The 18,170-nt window shown below is 48.0% G+C and overlaps 1 protein-coding gene across 3 annotated transcripts in view; it reads right to left on the bottom strand.

Annotated features, from left to right (window-relative positions):
* LOC139048629 (zinc finger protein ZFP2-like) overlaps positions 1-18,170 on the bottom strand; it is a 133,863-nt gene that overhangs the window by 76,550 nt on the left and 39,143 nt on the right. For all 3 annotated transcript variants that reach the window (XM_070523080.1, XM_070523081.1, XM_070523082.1), the window contains 2 exons: positions 4,478-5,119; positions 2,010-2,141 (listed from right to left, as the gene is read on the bottom strand). In XM_070523080.1, coding sequence (XP_070379181.1) covers positions 2,010-2,141; positions 4,478-5,119 — 774 coding nt within the window. The remainder of the gene's footprint in view (positions 1-2,009; positions 2,142-4,477; positions 5,120-18,170) is intronic.

The following is an 18,170-nucleotide window of genomic DNA, read 5'->3' as shown; positions in this document are numbered from 1 at the left end:
CCTGTATAGAGCATTGGTGGCTTTCATGTTTTACGCGCTAGCAGCCACCCATCCAAGTGGGCGGAGCAAGCCGCTTTGCGCAGAACACAGAGTAAATTCCTTACGTCGCCTGACATTGCATAGCCTGAGGCATAAGCATCCTCACTCTGTTGAAGCCAAACATGGCAAAGCGTTTGCGTGAGTGAATCACGCTGGGCGCCCCGCCACAGATGCAACACTGTCAATGAGACGTGCGCCTCTGGTGTCGCTAACTCAATCGTGACAGGTGCGAGCTTGCGATCCGAGCCGCAGGAACCGCGTTTATACCTGGCTTCCACCTATGATGCCGCCCCTGATCTCTCGAGGCGAACGCATGTACATGGAATGCACAGTGTAAACACCACTTTGCTGGTCCAGAATCTCTCGGCACTGCGGAAGGGGACTGCTGCGGCGGGTCGTCGTCAATTTCGCTTGACGACGCAGACGGATCGTAGGCATACGCCTTTATCGTTCGTGGTCGTTCAGTAGGCCGCTCATCCAAGTCGGAGTCATAAGTTCCGCTCATGCTATCGCTCTCACTAGAACTCTGCATTTTGCACTGCAAAGCGCGAGGAAAACAAAACTGCGCAGCCGGCCAGCTTGCTCCGCGGCTGCTGAGGGTAGGTGTGACCGTCAGATCCGCCGGCTTGTTGTCGGGAGCGCGTAGCGAGTGACGCGGTGGCCGCTCATAGAGTCAAAAATAAAGCCATCCGCTCAAAAGTAACCCGAATAATGACTATATGCTATAGTAATCGTGTCTTAGGAATGTAATTGTGGGGCTTTCTCTATATTCTTCGATTTTTATTCAGTATCCCTTTAAGAGTTCAGGTCCAACAGCAGCGGGTGTATGTACGAACTCAAAGGCACCAAGCCTAACCTTCGCTAAACGGAATCAACATTAGCTCAAACTTGATGTGCACAGCATGAGAGTGCTGAAGCTAGTGCATTTCCACTTCGAATGTATGTTCCGACTAATTTTGAGCATGAGTAACTAAACACAAGCGAAGGTGCTGCAGCAATCACATTGCTGCTTTCATGGCTAATTGCACGACCGATGGTTGGCACGCTGATTTTTTCGATGCCGTCAACAAGCCCTTTGCACTACGACAGCTCGCGCTTATCGGTTGCGTCATTGTCGGGCTGGTATGATTAAATGGTCTAAGCGAAACACTGTGCTGAATATTCGGCCAATCGTTGACGTCAGCGTCTTGTCAGTATTGTATCAACTCAGCATTATCGTGCCTTAAATGACTACGTGAAGCCAGGCAGGCCCTGCCACCAGCAGCAAGTAAGGGCTGACGCTGCAAGAAGACTTTGTCAGTAACATGAAGTTTTCGAAGTGTCACGGTAGTTTTTTCACAAACTGGCTAGCCCTCAACAAAGGTAGCAACTACAGTGGTTCACGATGCAGTCTGGACGAAGGCCTTACTGCTTTCTGTTTAAAATGGAGTCACAGTCCTGCACTACAAACGTTTTTGGCATAGCACCGACATAAAGCTAGTAGTGCAGTTGCTATGTGGAACACGGCATGAGTGTTTGTAGCAATGTACATCTGTGCATTGTTTTTTTTTTTTTTCAGCAAACTTTCCTTTGAAATGGGGCCATGCGCGCATCCCTTCCAAGACCTTTCCAAGACATTTTGCAACTAATCTGCTAGGGCAGGGCACATGTGCCGTCACACCGTGAAAAAGGCAGATGGTGCTGGATGTGTCGTGATGTGGCGTTGCAGTTCCAGTTTATAACAACATAAGGTACTCAGGCTCCTTGATGCACCAGAATCCCATACAGTTTAATGCACACACATTTAGAATCCTAGCTCCAGTTTTGTTTAGTCCATCAGATTTACTGAGGTGGCTGGAGTTTTTCTTTACTGTGGTATTGTGACTTGTGTTCTCATGCATCAATTCACATGAGTGGCCTGCACTGTTGCAACTTGAAGCTGCTCTTGTACGAAAAGCTCTGAAAGTAGGGCCAATGAAGTGGCTTCTCACCCGGGTGCTTGCGCTTGTGACTAAGGAAAGCACACAGTCTGGCAGTCGTAAAGTCGCAATGGTCACAATGGTAAAGGAGGCTCTGCTGCAACTGGTCGTGCTTGACTGTTGGTAAGAAGTCATGATGCCTCCCTGTAACAGGACCATATAAAAGGTAACTGGATTAGCGAATTATGACTTTTGTTTATAACACATAATCACAAGCCACACAATTTTAACATCAGGCTCCTTCTTCACTTATATAACTAATAAGCAAGATTCAAAAGTCACAAAGGAAATTAAATTTGTTTGCTACAAGCATGCATGGTAGATAGAGACCACTAAAACTGTATTTTGCTTCTATTTAGTCCCATTGGGTAAACATAAATGCCAAGACAAAGTAATAATAGGCCTTCTATTTTCTCAGCCAACTTTTGGTACACTACTGCTAGTACTATTCCTTGGCTTTTGTTAAATGAATCTTTGGCGGCATTCCTTTGTCAACACACTTGTCCTGCTTACTTCAATTCAAGTTTGGTAGCTCTAGTTTTCTTAATTATGTTTACAATATTGCTTTTTGACCATATTTCTCAAGATTTCCCTTTGGGTACAATAAACATGCCTTGGTCCAAATGTATACCTTCATCACTTCTATTCATTCTCACTCCTGCAAGAGCACCTCAATTGCAGACATACACATAAATCCTAATACACAGTAGACAGAGGTTAAACTCTTTATTCTTTTCAATGCAGCCCATGTAAGGAACATGCAGAGGCACACTGGCCCCACTGAACTCCTGAACCATCAGTGAGAAAAGAACCAAGATGTATCAATGAATCTTTTGGTTTGGGGGAAGATGTTACGACATGTGCACAACAAAACTACCGTATTTTCGCGATTCTAAGCACCCCCCGATTCTAAGCACCCCCCCTCTATTTTCGCAAAAAAGTTAGGAAAAAAGTTTGCATGCAAATCTAAGCACCCCCTTATTTGTTAGGAAGAGCGCGTAGCCAAAGCCGCCAAACGCGCTTGCTCACTTTGCAATCATTGCTTGACGGACCTGCAGGCACGCGGTCGATGCTTTTGTTCGACGCGTTTCGCGGCCATCTAACTCCGGAGGTAAAGACAAAGCTTCGGAACACCAATAACGATGAGGTTGTGATTCCGGGTGGCATGACGCCAATGCTGCAACCCCTCGACGTTTCAGTCAACAAGCCCTTCAAAGTCAATCTTCGACAGGAGTACGAAGAGTGGGTGTGAAACCCTGACCGGAAGAAGACGCTGACGGGAAAGCTGCAAAAAGCGTCCCCTTCAACCATCGCAAAGTGGATTTCAAGAATGAACTGCTTTGAGCCATAAAGCAAACAGTATAATGAAGGTCTGTCATGCCGGCTCATGAATGAAAACAGAAAGCAACTTGATGAGCAACTCGGGGAGCTATCTACATGGAGAAGAATAGTCCTTCTCTGCTTTCATTAATTAACAATTCTGTTAATTTGTGGATTGCAGTTCCAACATCGACATCTTCGTAATTGTGAAATGCTGCAACACAAATGGATTTCCACGAGTCACTTAGTAAGTAAGTTGGTAGCAAAGCACAATTGTGGCATTGCTCTATTTGTGATGAGCACACGTCACAGTGTCGCATCAAGAGGCACTGAATAAAAGGTGTTTTTCTTGCCGTGAAAGTGCGTATCAACACTATGGAAGCAGATGCAGCAGTTGTTACGGCGACGATGAGCATGGCAATCTGCGTGGGCTGCATGGAAACAGGCATGCTGCACCACAACACACACACAGAATAAGCGCTGACCAGAAGGAAACGTCTATTTAGCTGTTTAGCGGGCTTACGATTGACATATCCTAACGTTAAACAGGGAAAAATCAACAAGAAATGACAGACGTACTTCCATAAAAACACTGCCAGATGCATCTAATGTACCTGCAAAAAAAGTTGAGGGAGGCGTTAGACGTACCTTTAGCCAGAGCCAAATAAAAATCCAAACATTTTCTACGATTCAGAATAAAAATGAGTATGCTAATAGGATACATGAAATAACGATGATAATCCTCGGGTTATAGTCCATTTAGCACTCTCATTCGCTCCTGAGAAAGTCACGTAATCAAGGTTCCACTGTGCTACAAATGCCCTTGCAACATTCTGGATTAGGCTGGAGTATCCTGCGAATTGACTTGAAAGTTTGACATTTAAGAGAATATGGTGACATTTGCGCTACCTGATGCAGCAGAACACAATACAGCATGCTGCACAACTATGTAGTCTTCTAATTCTTAGTTAAGTTCTACATAGCTGTTACTATGGTTCTTTGTTTTCTTATGTCCCCTCCAGTGCTGAGCCCACTCAAGTACATGGAGGAGACAGTGCATCAGTGTGGTCAGTAACTGATATGAATGTGCATGTGTTGCTTCCTGCTGGACTTATGCAAGAGGCTCTGAGAGCACAAAAGACACTGAAATGGTATCTTACCTGTGTGGGTGCGTAGGTGCTCTTTCAGCTTGGCCCTTCGCGAGAAGTTCTGAGGGCACAAAGGGCATTGAAGTGGCATCTCGCCTGTGTGGGTGCGCAGGTGTTTCTTCACGCTGGACTTATATGAGAAGCTCTGAGAGCATGAAGGGCAGTGAAATGGCTTTTCTCCTGTATGGCTGCGCAGATGTTCCTTTAGCTTGGACGTTTGAGAGAAGCTCTGAGGGCATGAAGGGCACTGAAATGGCTTCTGGCGTGAGTGGATGTGCAAGTGTTCCTTCAATTTGGACCTTTGTGAAAAGCGCTGAGAGCATGAGGGGCACTTAAATGGCTTTTCGCCTGTGTGGATGCGCAGATGTCTCTGCAAGCTGAGCTTATGAGAGTAGCTCTGATGGCATGAAGGGCACTGAAATGGCTTCTCGCCTGTGTGGGTGCGCAGGTGTATCTTCATCTTGGACCTTTCCGAGAACCTTCGAGGGCACAAATCACAACTAAAAGGACGTTCACCAGTATGAACCCTCATATGTGCTTTCAGATGAAAACCCTTATCAGTCTCATAGTCACAGAGGTGACAGTGGTGTCGGAGACCATGGTGTGAATTGTCATCCTCGGCTGCTGTTGATGGAGATATAGAAGGCCTTGATGCTGCACAAATAAAATAAAAATATGATATAACATGCGAAATAACAGCATAAATAGTTGTGTGTGTTGCATTTGTATACCTGTAACCAGAACCTATCCAGAATCACATTTCAATCTTATGATTGTCTGCTACATTTCGTTTGAACTGAAACTGCTATTTTCTGCTGTATATGTTTCCTTTTCTCTTGTACTTTCTTTCTGCTATGTTGCTGTAGTAGGCAATGTTTTAGCTCTGCGCTTATCTTTACCATGCGTCTGCGCCAAGTTAAAGGGACCGTGGGCCTTGTCAAGCCGTTTTCTGGCTTTTAGTCCACGGCCCTTAACATCTGTATTCTTCGGATTACGATGCTGGAATAAAGTGGATTTGATTTTTTGATCTCCCCCCAAAAAGATCACGATTGCAAGTGACGTGTAGCAACAATCAATCCGGAACAAGCTCAATTCGGATCGGCACCAATCGCAATCAGAAGTGTACACGTGAAACCGGTATTACAAACCACTCAATAGCCAACCATACTTTTGTGCATTCCTTTCCGATGCACTAAGAGGCATCAGGGAAATGTATTCAGATGTACCCATATTTCTTTTTGTCAGTTTCAATTTTCCTATACAGTTGAACCCACTTATAACAATATTCAGATGCCACGAGAATTCCATTGTTATAATCGCTAATTGTTATAACCGGGTTGCATGAAAAAATCAAAATTGGGGGATGCCAGAGCCCTTGTGAGAAAACTGTAATGGTGGGGAGGCCAGTGCCCCTCCCCACCACCTTCCTCCATCTGGCTGCTGAATGTGTTCACTGGTTTAACTGCTTCCTGGGCGCTCTGATCACGCATGACAAGCCGTGGCTGTTGGCATTAAAGAATGGCACTGCTATAGCAACTGCAAAGAGGGGTCACGAGTAGCAAGTGATATGCAAGCACCGCCGAGGCATCGCATTGGTGACCCCAAAAGGCGCCTTTTAAAAACTGCGAGAAGGCTGCTGCAGCTGCCTGAGAAGTACAGAAGAAATGCTGAGGTGATATCGCCACAAGCATGTCGCCATGTACTTCTCGCTGGCTTGCACGAGAAAACCCCATGTTTGTCAGCCTTGCATGCTTTACATGAAGCTTGCCGACATCCTTTGCCAAGGCATCCAGGTGCTCCACGCAGTGCAACGGAAGGTTCCTCGCGAAAACGAAGCCCCTCACAGGCAGAATCATCTGCCAGGCCTCCTGTGAGGACACCGTTGAGGCAGCCTGCCCTACCACGTCATCGCTGCCGTCGCTAGCTGATGCAAGCACAGTCACGGCGATCGCCTCATCGGGCAGCCTGCCCTACCGCATCATCGCTATCTGATGCAAGCATGGTCCCGACGATCACCTCATCGGGCAACCTGCCCTACCAACTCATCGTCGCTATTTGATGCAAGCACATTCGCGACGATCGCCTCATCGGGCAGCCTTCCCTACCACGTCATCGCTATCTGATGCAAGCATGGTCCCGACGATCGCCTCATCGGGCAACCTGCCCTACCAACTCATCGTTGCTATCCGATGCAAGCACGTTCGCGACAATCGCCTCATCGGGCAGCCTGCCCTACCGCGTCATCGCTATCTGATGCAAGCATGGTCACGACGATCGCCTCGTCGGGCAGCCTGCCCTACCGCATCATCACTACTTGTTGCAAGCATGGTCCCGACGATCGCCTCATCAGGCAACCTGCCCTACCAACTCATCGTTGCTATCTGATGCAAGCACGTTCGCGACGATCGCCTCATCAGGCAGCCTGCCCTACCGCGTCATCGCTATCTGATGCAAGCATGGTCCCGACGATCGCCTCATCGGGCAGCCTGCCCTACTGCATCATCGCTATCTGATGCAAGCATGGTCCGAACGATCGCCTCATCGGGCAGCCTGCCCTACCGCATCATCGCTATCGGATGCAAGCATGGTCCCGATGATCGCCTCATCGGGCAACCTGCCCCACCAACTCATCGTTACTATCTGATGCAAGCACGTTCGCGACGATCGCCTCATCGGGCAGCCTGCCCTACCGCGTCATCGCTATATGATGCAAGCATGGTCACGACGATCGCGTCATCCAGCAGCCTGCCCTACCGACTCATCGTCGCTATCTGATGCAAGCACGGTCACGACGATCGCCTCATCGGTTAGAAGCACTTAGTTTCCAAATCTACAGCCATGCACTTTCTTTCCACTGGCAATGTCGTGCACTGCTGATGATCAGCGGACGGATCAGCCATATTCAGTTTCGGTGGCGAGAAGCCGCGTAGCCAGGAACGATTTCGATGCAAACAACGAAGGTGAACACAAGTGATTAAGCTGTTTGCAGAACCGCGCTGAATGAGGAGCTAGCGAGCAACATGCGAGCAGCGCAGTTGGCGCGGTCCATTCGTGTTTCGGAGGGTGGGGTGGCGTAGAGCTATGGGCGCAGTGGAGCTGTGGGCGTGGCAGCCTTCTCACCATTTTTAAAAGGCTCCTTTGATATCCATCAAAGCGTTGCCTCGGTGGTGCTCGCATATCGCTTGCCACCCGTGACAGCTCTCTGCAGTTGTTATAGCAGTGCCATTTAACGCCGACAGCCACGGCCTGTTACACACGATTGGAGCGCCCAGGAAGCAGTTAGAATGAAAACAATCAGCAGCCAGATGGAGGAAGGTGATGCGAAGGGGCACTGGCCTCCCCGCCATTATAGTTTTCTCTGATCAGCTCTGCCATCCCCCTATTTTGATTTTTTCCCTGCAATCCCGTTATAACAATTATTGGTTATAACAATGGAATTTTCGTGGCAGTTGAATATTGTTATAAGGGGGTTCGACTGTATAACCCAGCCACTACCACTGCTTCGGACACTGGCACTGTCCACAGCTGGCCACTTGACAAATGTGATTCATACTGTACGGTACACTGTTATCACTGACCGAAACTATTTATTTGTGGGTGGAAACCACGTCAAACAAACGAGTGCACATTCAGGAAATAAATTATTAGGCATACACCACTGATCTCCAAGGCCAATCGTAGGTTCAGACATGCGTGCACATACCACACCGTGTGCTCCTCCCCGACAGCACCAAATGTGGCCATGCCAAGTTAAATCTCTTCAGTACATGTCAAAAAACCGGTTCCAACATAGAAGACACCACACCATACTAAGCAAACCGCATGGGCCCGAAAACAACCACCAGCAAGTGCTGCCGAGCCTACACCTGGCATATACCATGGAGCGACCACACAACACAGCATGGCAACGGGCTCACAGATAGTGCCCCTGCCTTTACAATATGGTGGCACCCATGAAAAGGACGTCTACAGGTTCGTCGCTACCACTACACAAAAAGGCGACTTAAAAAGTAACTATAACAGAGGAAATCATGAAATAATTAACAGCGAACATGCATGTTCTTACGATCACTTAATTTAAAGGGGCCCTGAACTACATTTCCTTGAAACCTCACATATTCTTTGGAGCACAAGCAACATCCGAGAAATTTTGAAATAATTTTTCAAAAGTGCCTAGTATGAGCATATACTTTGAGTGCGATATTTAACTTTCCTATTTTCCCTCAGCACCTTCAGTTCCAAAGGAATGGAGGAGCGCCAGTGGCGATAGAGTCATTATACCTTGCCTGTGGCATTACAGCAAGAGGGATCATTGCGGCACCTCGCGGTAGTTACGCTATGCAGCAGACACAGTTACATGAAACAGTAGGTGAACAGCAGGGCTGGAATGCATGCTCGCGTGCTCCAGCCTGGCAATGCTACATGGTGCAGACTAGCTTTGTCCTGCACAGACAGTAGGCAAATCCAGACTGCGCACTTAGCAGGGCTCAATAGGAAACTCAACAGGAAGCATGTCTGGCCAGGAGCGGCCAGGAGGGTGCACACACTGGCATGCATCCCTTGTAGATGCTGACCGCCATTCATCGTAAGGTGCAGTAGGTATGGGCTTAAGTTTTGCATAGTTTCAGGCTAGTTGAGTTTTCTAAGCTGCCATAGTTTCCAGACTATAAGTCATGGCTTTTTTTCCAAAACTTTCCTTGGTGTGTCTTACACAATAGTGCGACTTATATATACCTAAAGGCATGCAGACCAACAAGACCAATATGAACGCTTTCTTTTTTTAAGCATGTCACACCGCAGAAGCAATGCAAGAAGCGTGCCTAAAACGTCTCTAAATGTTTATTCAGAAGTTGACGACGGTGACCCAGTGACATTGTCAGCTCAAGTAGTTGAACTTTCTGACTGCGTTGGAGGATGAGGCTCTCGGTGGTTTTGAGTGAAGATAAATGTTCACCAAGTCTTTTCTGCTAGAAATTATGCCAAGCTTGAAATGCCGTGCCAGGCAAAAGTGTGCTTACTCACATTTCATGACGTCACTAGAGTTAAAATAGGTGTACATTATGCACCACTACGACTTGTATACCAATTCTTCCTGTGAAACTCACAAATATAGGGAGGGTGACTTACACAAAAATGCCAACTAAAGTCCAAAAATATACAGTAATAGAAATTAGCAAGATGTGACCGCTATGACACCGATAAGCACTATGGCCAACGTTTCGATTTCTACTTGGGCAGGTGAGTGTGAGAAGACGATAGTCGGCTCAAGCTTCTTGAATGCTATCAGCTATTGGCCAAGAGCAGTCTGGTATAAGAATTTGCTATGTAACGAAATATGGCAGTCGCCAACAGCCCCAAAAATGTGTTCGGGTACCCACTGTTTCTTATGCGGCTTACTTGCAAATCGATGCTCTCCCTCACAGCATGGTGGCATGATTTTTCAACTGCTTGACTGATGCAAGCCTTGGCAATGCGTCTTTTTGTGATTTTAGAATGGCAAGAGTCATACCTCAGGATTTCTTTCTCTCCTCTAGTTCTGTAGCACGAGCAGATGTGGGAGCCTCTGAACCTAATGTCTATGTCAAGGTACTGCAAACGACCTTCGGTAGGAGTCTCGTATGTGAATTTTAAACCTTCATGCACTTTCTTGAACCTGCTGATTACAGTCTCTATGCTAAATGGTTCGCTTCGGCTTTCTTTCATGCACACCAAATAATTCTCAACATATCTGAAACAGGTAGTTATGTTAGTTTCTTCAAACAAGGCGGCAAGTTTTCTGTCTCCCACACTCAAAAATAAGTCTGAAAGCATGGGAGCTATACAAGAACCAATAGCGATACCATCCTTCTGCTCAGAGGCTTCCACATCTGCTGGTGCTACAAAACTAGAGGAGAAAGATAAATCCTGAGGTATGACTCTTGCCCTTCTAAAATCATAAAAAGAGGCATTGCCAAGGCTTGCATCAGTCAAGCAGTTGTAAAATCATGCCGCCATGCTGTGTGGGAGAGCATCGATTTGCAAGTAAGCCACTCAAGAAACAGTGGGTACCCGAACAGTATGGTGGTGCCAATCTGTGAAAACTTGTTGCCCGAAATCAGAACCAACAGGAAAAGGCAAAAAAACACAGGAAAAAAAATTTGAAAAACCACGTGGTGTTGCCTTACACACATGGCTTGTCACAAAGGATAAAAAGGACAGCCCAACGCCATGATGTTCAAGTACAGTTCTTCCCTCCGCAAAAACTAAAAGGCATGTGCAAGAGAGTGAACGCAGGATACAAAGAGGGCAATCCTAGTGCTATGATCTGTCAGACTAAGCACGTGAAAAAGTAAGTGGAATGTGCCAATTCAGTGGTTAACCAAATCCCACTAGATTGCGGGAAAGTATACATTGGGCAAAGTGGACGCTGTCTAAATTACAGGTTACGGGAGCACAAATGCACGTGCCGGCTTCCGACAGCACCTAGCAACTTGGCTGCACACTGCAAACAATGCAAATCTCTCTGCTACTAGAAAGCACCACAGTCACCACATCAAAAACAAAACCGCAGCGAAAAATATGGGAGGCGCTTGCGATAGCTAAAGAAAAAGAGATGTTCGCAAGCACTCCATCCATCACGCTTATCGAAGCTGAAGTCAAGTTTGCCAGGGCGAACGGGTGCAAGTGAATGATGTATGCCTGGCCCGAACTATGATCACATGTTATCACCTTCTCATATATTTTTATATCCCCCCCCCCGGCGCCATATCTCCTTGTATATAAGCGCGTTCTTTAACAGTATTAAACAGTTGGTAGTTTGCGCTACGTACGTCTACATCCTGTCCTTCACTTAAAATCGTCAGTGTAAAACTAAGCGCAATATAACCATGATCATCATTCTTTCAACAAAGAAAAATGTTCAGCTTAAGAAAGCATTTTGCATGCTTGTTGGTTTTCCCTTCAATAAAGCATTTTTCTTTCTCCGCTCCTGTAATCACTACACGCCTGTCATAGGCATACACGTCTGGGGGGAGCAGTGACATCGATTAACTTTGTGTAACACTCCAAAATGCCTTGACACCAGCCACGAATGAAGCTAAGACCACCGAAAATTTCTGGAATCTTACTAGATACAATAGCCAGTCAGCTTGCGTCTCTCTCTCTCTCTCTCTCTTATATATATTTTTTTTCACTTCGGTTTCTACATGGCATAGCGTCAGAATGACACCGAATATAAGTATGCAGACCCGTTTCATTGAGATACTACAATCATCATCAGCATCATCAGCATCATCATCAGCCTGGTTACGCCCACTGCAGGGCAAAGGCCTCTCCCATACTTATCCAATTACCCCGGTCATGTACTAATTGTGGCCATGTCGTCCCTGCAAACTTCTTAATCTCATCCGCCCACCTAACCTTCTCCCGCCCCCTGCTATGCTTCCCGTCCCTTGGAATCCAGTCCGTAACCCTTAATGACCATCGGTTATTTTTCCCTCTCATTACATGTCCTGCCCATGCCCATTTCTTTTTCTTGATTTCAACTAAGATGTCATTAACTCGCGTTTGTTCCCTCACCCAATCTGCTCTTTTCTTATCCCTTAATGTTACACCTATCATTCTTCTTTCCATAGCTCATTGCGTCATCCTCAACTTAAGTAGAACCTTTTTCGTAAGCCTCCAGGTTTCTGCTCCGTACGTGATTACTGGTAAGACACAGCTGTTACTTTTCTCTTAAGGGAAATGGCAACCTGCTGTTCATGATCTGAGAATTCCTGCCAAACGCACCCCAGCCCATACTTATTCTTCTGATTATTTCCGTCTCATGATCCGGATCCGCCGTCACTACCTGCTCTAAGTAGATGTATTCCGTTACCACTTCCAGTGCCTCACTACCTATGGTAAACTGCCGTTCTTTTCCAAGACTGTTAAACATTACATTAGTTTTCTGCAGATTAATTTTTAGACAAACTCTTCTGCTTTGCCTCTCCAGGTCAGTGAGCATGCATTGCAATTGGTCCCCTGAGTTACTAAGCAAGGCAATATTATCAGCGAGTCGCAAGTTACTAAGGTATTCTCCATTAACTCTTATCTCCACTTCTTCCAAATCCAGGTCTCTGAATACCACCTGTAAGCACGCTGTGAATAGCATTGGAGAGATCGTATCTCCCTGCCTTACGTATTTCTTTATTGGGATTTTGTTACTTTCTTTATGGAGGACTATGGTGGCTGTGGAGCTGCTATAAATATCTTTTAGTATTATTATATACGGCTTGTCTACACCCTGATTCTGTAATGCCTCCATGACTGCTGAGGTTTTGAGTGAATCAAATGCTTTCTCGTAATCAAAGAAAGCCATATATAAGGGTTGGTTAATACTGCACATTTCTCTATCACCTGATTGATAGTGTGAATATGGTCTATTGTTGAGTAGCCTTTACGGAATCCTGCCTAGTCCTTTAATTGGCAGAAGTCTAAGGTGTTCCTGATTATATATCCGATTACCTTAGTAAATATATTGTAGGCAACGGACAGTAAGCTGATCAGTCTATAATTATTCAAGTCCTTGGCGTCCCCTTTCTTATGGATTAGGATTATGTTAGCGTTCTTCCCACATTCCGGTACGCTCGAGGTCATGAGGCACTGCGTATACAGGGTGGCCAGTTTTTCTAGAACAATCTGCCCACTATCCTTCAACAAATCTGCTGTTACCTGATCCTCCCCAGCTGCCTTCCCCCTTTGCATAGCTCCCAAGGCTTTCTTTACTTCTTCCGGCGTTACTTGTGGGATTTCAAATTACTCTAGACTATTCTCGCTTTTATTATCGTCGTGGGTGCCACTGGGACTGTATAAATCTCTATAGAACTCCTCAGCCACTTGAACTATCTCATTGATATTAGTAATGGTATTGCCGGATTTGTCTCTTAATGCATACATCTTATTCTTGCCAATTACTAGTTTCTTTTTCACTGCTTTTAGGCTTTATTGAAACCTCAGTGCTGACACCGGCTGCTGCAATCGCTCCGCTGGCACGAGTTGTTGAAAATGGGTCGCAAGCCCCAAGGGTAGCGTTGGCCTGGCGGCCTGGGGCACAACTGAAAGCATCCGAAGGTCCCGGTAAAGCATGAGTCGACTGCTAACAGAACAACTTGTTTATTCTAGCATCGCAAAAGAGCGGCCGGTCAGGTCGACCGAAGTGGAGAGACGGGAGAGCACGTTACTCAACAGAAGAAATCGGAGCCTCTCTCCTGGCGTCCGGGGGCCGCTGCTTTTATACTCTCGGAGTTGAGGGTAAGAGGGAACGTCACGGGACGAGGCCACGTGACAGCGGGGCACGGACAAGCTGAGAGACATGTTGAGACGAGTGTAGTGACGCATCAGCCAGGCCAGCGCCGGTTAGACCTCCTCGCTTCACACTTGGGGAGCTCCTCTCCCCGGCTGCCGCGCTTTGACAAACGTGGGCACACACACACACACGCACACACGAAGACACGTGGCACTGAAACATGCCTGGACGCACTTGGCGGGGAGGCGTTGCGGCGGCGCTGAACGGGTCAACATGTCCGCCGCTTTGAACGAAGCCCCGGCGTCCGTTGCATCCGCGCCGGCTATACCACGCGTCGTAGGCGAAACGTAACAGACCGCCCCGCCGGGGGAAGGAGATCCCGATGGTCAGGGGACTGCATCCGCTGTCCAGAGGGATGTCGCTCGATGATGCTCATAACCGAAGTCGGTCGTCCTTCGGTGTTTCTTGAGCGCAGTGCACAGAGAAGGCTTCGTTCTCACGTTCAGGTTCACACAGGACACTGCAAAGTGACTTCGGGAGAGTTGCCATTTTTGTACTCGTTCCCAGCAAGCGTTAGAACTGCGCCGAAACTCAGCCGCTCAGTCAGCAAGCATGGCACAACCCTCACTAAGCCATGCCAGGCTCTTTCCCCTTTTATACTACTGCCTAGTTCCTTACAGTAGTCTAACAGCACCCAGAACGCGTCCACAAATTGGAAAATTGCATTAGAAAGCACATCATGACATGGAAACACTAAACAAAAGCAATATGTTAAAAATCCTGCCTCAGGAAGAAAACATCAATAACAAACAATTTTGAGGCTGATTCCCACATTAGGGGCTTCGACTTAAGCCATCGGCGTTACCGTTGAGACTCCCCTTTTTGTAACGCACCTCAAAGGAATATTGCTGCAAAGCGAGGCCCCAGGGCAGGAGGCGGCCATTTGTGGAAGAGATGGTCTGCAGCCATTGGAGAGGGCAGTGATCCGTCTTGAAGCATGCGAAGCGGAGATCGCAGTGAGCGACCATACACCAGCTCAGCTGGCGAAAACCCCGTAGCCTCATGCGGCGCGGTCCTCAATGCAAACATCACCCCAGGCAGAAACAGTTCCCAGTCAGTTTGTTGTTCAAACCACAATGCTCTCAACACGCGCTTCATGACGGAGTGGAGCTTCTCAAGGGAATTCGACTGTGGGTGGTACACTGAGCTGTGTAACAGCTTTACCCTGCACCTTTCAAGGAAGGCTGTCGTCAAAGCGCTAGTAAACACTGTGCCCTGATCTGATTGAATTTCCGCAGGAAAAGCAACTCGCGCAAATATGGACAGCAGTGCATTGAATATCTCAACTGAGCTGAGTTCTTTAAGCGGCACTGCTTCAGGGAACTTTGTCGCTGGGCAGATCACAGTCAAAATGTGTCTGTAACCCGTGGCTGTTACCGGCAGAGGTCCCACTGTATCAATAACGAGCCGTCTAAAAGGCTCCGTAATGATAGGTACCAACTTCAACGGCGCCCTCGATTTGTCCCCTGGTTTGCCCACCCGCTGACAGGTGTCACATGTTCTCACAAAGTGGTCTGCGTCCCGAAAACACCCTGGCCAATAGTACTCTTGCAAGAGACGGTCCTTAGTTTTCTTAACTCCTAGGTGTCCGGACCACGAACCCCCATGCGACAAGCGCAAAAGATCCTGACGGTAGCACTGAGGCACGATCAGCTGATCGAACTCCAATCCCCTGCGGTCTAGATACTTCCGGTACAGGAACGCACCTCTTTCCACAAAACGAGCATTTTTCTTGGCGATACCTTCCTTGACAATGCAGCGTATGTTTTCTAGGCTGCCATCCTTTTTTTGCTCGGCTATCAAAGCCGCCCGGCTGACTTTTAGCAACCTATTAAGTCCGTCTGACGTAGGCGCGATGAGCAAATCTGCAGATAGCTCTTCTAACTTTCCCGTATCGGGCATTTCCTCTCCGGTATCTGCTGCCTTCAACGCTACAGGCTCAATTTTATTCAGTTCGGGCGTGCTCTGAATATCAGCTTGCTGCGCCTCTGACCCTTTCTCATCGTTCGACAACGTCGGCCCCGCAACTACCGCCTTTGCAGCGAGCTCCCGAACCTTCGATCTGGTTAAGGCCTGAACGCTAGCCTCACCAAACAAAAGCCCCTTCTCGCGCAGGAGGTGATCGGACCTGTTCGAAAATAGGTACGGGTACTGGGGGGACAGCATAGATGACACTGCCGCCTCCGTCTCAAGTGCTCCGAAAGGTCCTTCAATAAGCACTTTTGCTACGGGCAGACACACGCTATGAGCTTCCACGGCTTGCTTGATCCATGCGCACTCGCCCGTGAACATATCGGGTTCTACGTAAGAGGGGTGAACTACATCCATCGTAGCAGCGGAATCGCGAAGCACTCGGCACTCTTTCCCGTTCACGAGGAGGTCTAGCATGTAAGGCTCGAGAAGCTTCATGTTCTCGTCACTGCTGCATAATACAAAAACACGACTTTTGTTTTTGTTTCCGGACACTGCGCCAAAAAGTGACCTGGCTTCTGGCACGTATAACACACGCGCGCTTGCCTCGTCTCGAACCGCTTTCTGTATTCGGCTTCGGCTGCCACTGTCTCCTTAGGTTCGGTCGGACTGCTTTCACTCGCATCCGCACTACGTGTGTCCCCCTTTGCTCTCATGGGTGTGAACTTCAGCCTCTCAAACTTGGAGCCAAATTCACCCTTTTGACCGTCCTTAGCTCCGCGAGCCCGACGCGTCACAAACTCTTCGGCTAGCTCAGCGGCTCTAGCCACCGTACTAACGTCTGGCCTATCCAAGACCCAGTACCGCACGTTCTCAGGTAACCGACTATAAAACTGTTCTAGCCCGAAACACTGCAGAACTTTCTCGTGGTCACCAAACGCTTTCTCTTTTTTGAGCCACTCCTGCATGTTTGACATTAGCCTGTAGGCAAACTCTGTATATGACTCACTTTTGCCTTTCTGATTTTCTCGAAACTTCCAACGGAACGCCTCCGCTGACAGCCTGTACTTTTTTAGCAGACTCGACTTCACTTGGTCGAAATCCTCTGCCTCCTCTCTATTCAAGCGAGCGACTACGTCGGCCACCTCGCCGGGTAACAAAGTGAGCAAGCGCTGTGGCCACGTTTCCCGAGAGAACCCCTACTTCTCGCTCGTTCGCTCAAAGTTAACCAAGAACAATCCAATGTCCTCTCCAAGCTAAAACAGCCGCATCAGATCAGTCATTTTGAACAATACTCGTTCTCCTGCACCGTGTGCCTGACTTCCATTACGAGCGCGTTCCATCTCTACCTCGAGACGCTTCATTTCCAAAGCGTGTTGACGGTCACGCTCTTTTTCTTTCTCTTGTTGCTCTCGCTCTTTTTCTTTCTGTTGTTGCTCTCGCTTTTTCTGTTCTTTAAGTTCGCGCTCCTGTCTTTTTGCCCTCTCCTCAATGGTCTCAAGGCATTCCGACAGCTCGTCATCCTCAGCTTCTAACTCAAGAATAGCCCTCAGCAGTTCTGGTTTTCTGAGTTTGTCTGAGACATCCAGACCCAACTCTCTTGCAAACTCCAGCAATTTCGGTTTGCGCAACGACTACAAATCCATGGCTGCTCTGAATGCTGCTTTTTCTACTGCCTACTATTGTCTTGCCGCAAACTAACCCGGCAGTAACGACAACCACAATTACCAGCTTTGTTTCTGACACTAACAAAAGCCTGGCAAAACTCAGAAGAAGAAAGTCCCGCACTCACCAAACCTCACAGCCAAGAATTCAGCGCAGTCGTTCCGCTGCAGGCAACCAGTCATCACACAGGGCTCGTTGCACTGCTCCCGGATGGTCGTTGTGCTGCTCAGCATACAGTCAACCGCATATCTTCGCTGCTGGCCTCCGTTGTCGCGATCTCACCGCTGACAACCAGCTATTGAAACCTCAGTGCTGACACCGGTTGTTGCAATCGCACCGCTGGCACGAGTTGTTGAAAATGGGTCGCAAGCCCCGAGGGTAGCGTTGGCCTGGCGGCCTGGGGCACAACTGGAAGCATCCGAAGGTCCCGGTAAAGCATGAGTCGACTGCTAACAGAACTTGTTTATTCTAGCATCGCAAAAGAGCGGCCGGTCAGGTCGACCGAAGTGGAGAGACGGGAGAGCACGTTACTCAACAGAAGAAATCGGAGCCTCTCTCCTGGCGTCCGGGGGCAGCTGCTTTTATACTCTCGGAGTTGAGGGTAAGAGGGAATGTCACGGGACGAGGCCACGTGACAGCGGGGCACGGACAAGCTGAGAGACATGTTGAGACGAGTGTAGTGACGCATCAGCCAGGCCAGCGCCGGTCAGACCTCCTCACTTCACACTTGGGGAGCTCCTCTCCGCGGCTGCCGCGCTTTGACAAGCGTGGCAAGCGTGACAAGCGTGTGACAAGCGAAACGTA

The sequence above is a fragment of the Dermacentor albipictus genome, chromosome 8, assembly GCF_038994185.2.
Source record: "Dermacentor albipictus isolate Rhodes 1998 colony chromosome 8, USDA_Dalb.pri_finalv2, whole genome shotgun sequence".
NCBI lineage: Eukaryota > Metazoa > Arthropoda > Arachnida > Ixodida > Ixodidae > Dermacentor > Dermacentor albipictus.
The sequence above is the reverse complement of the archived record's forward strand: the minus strand, read 5'-3'. Positions and strand labels throughout refer to the sequence as shown.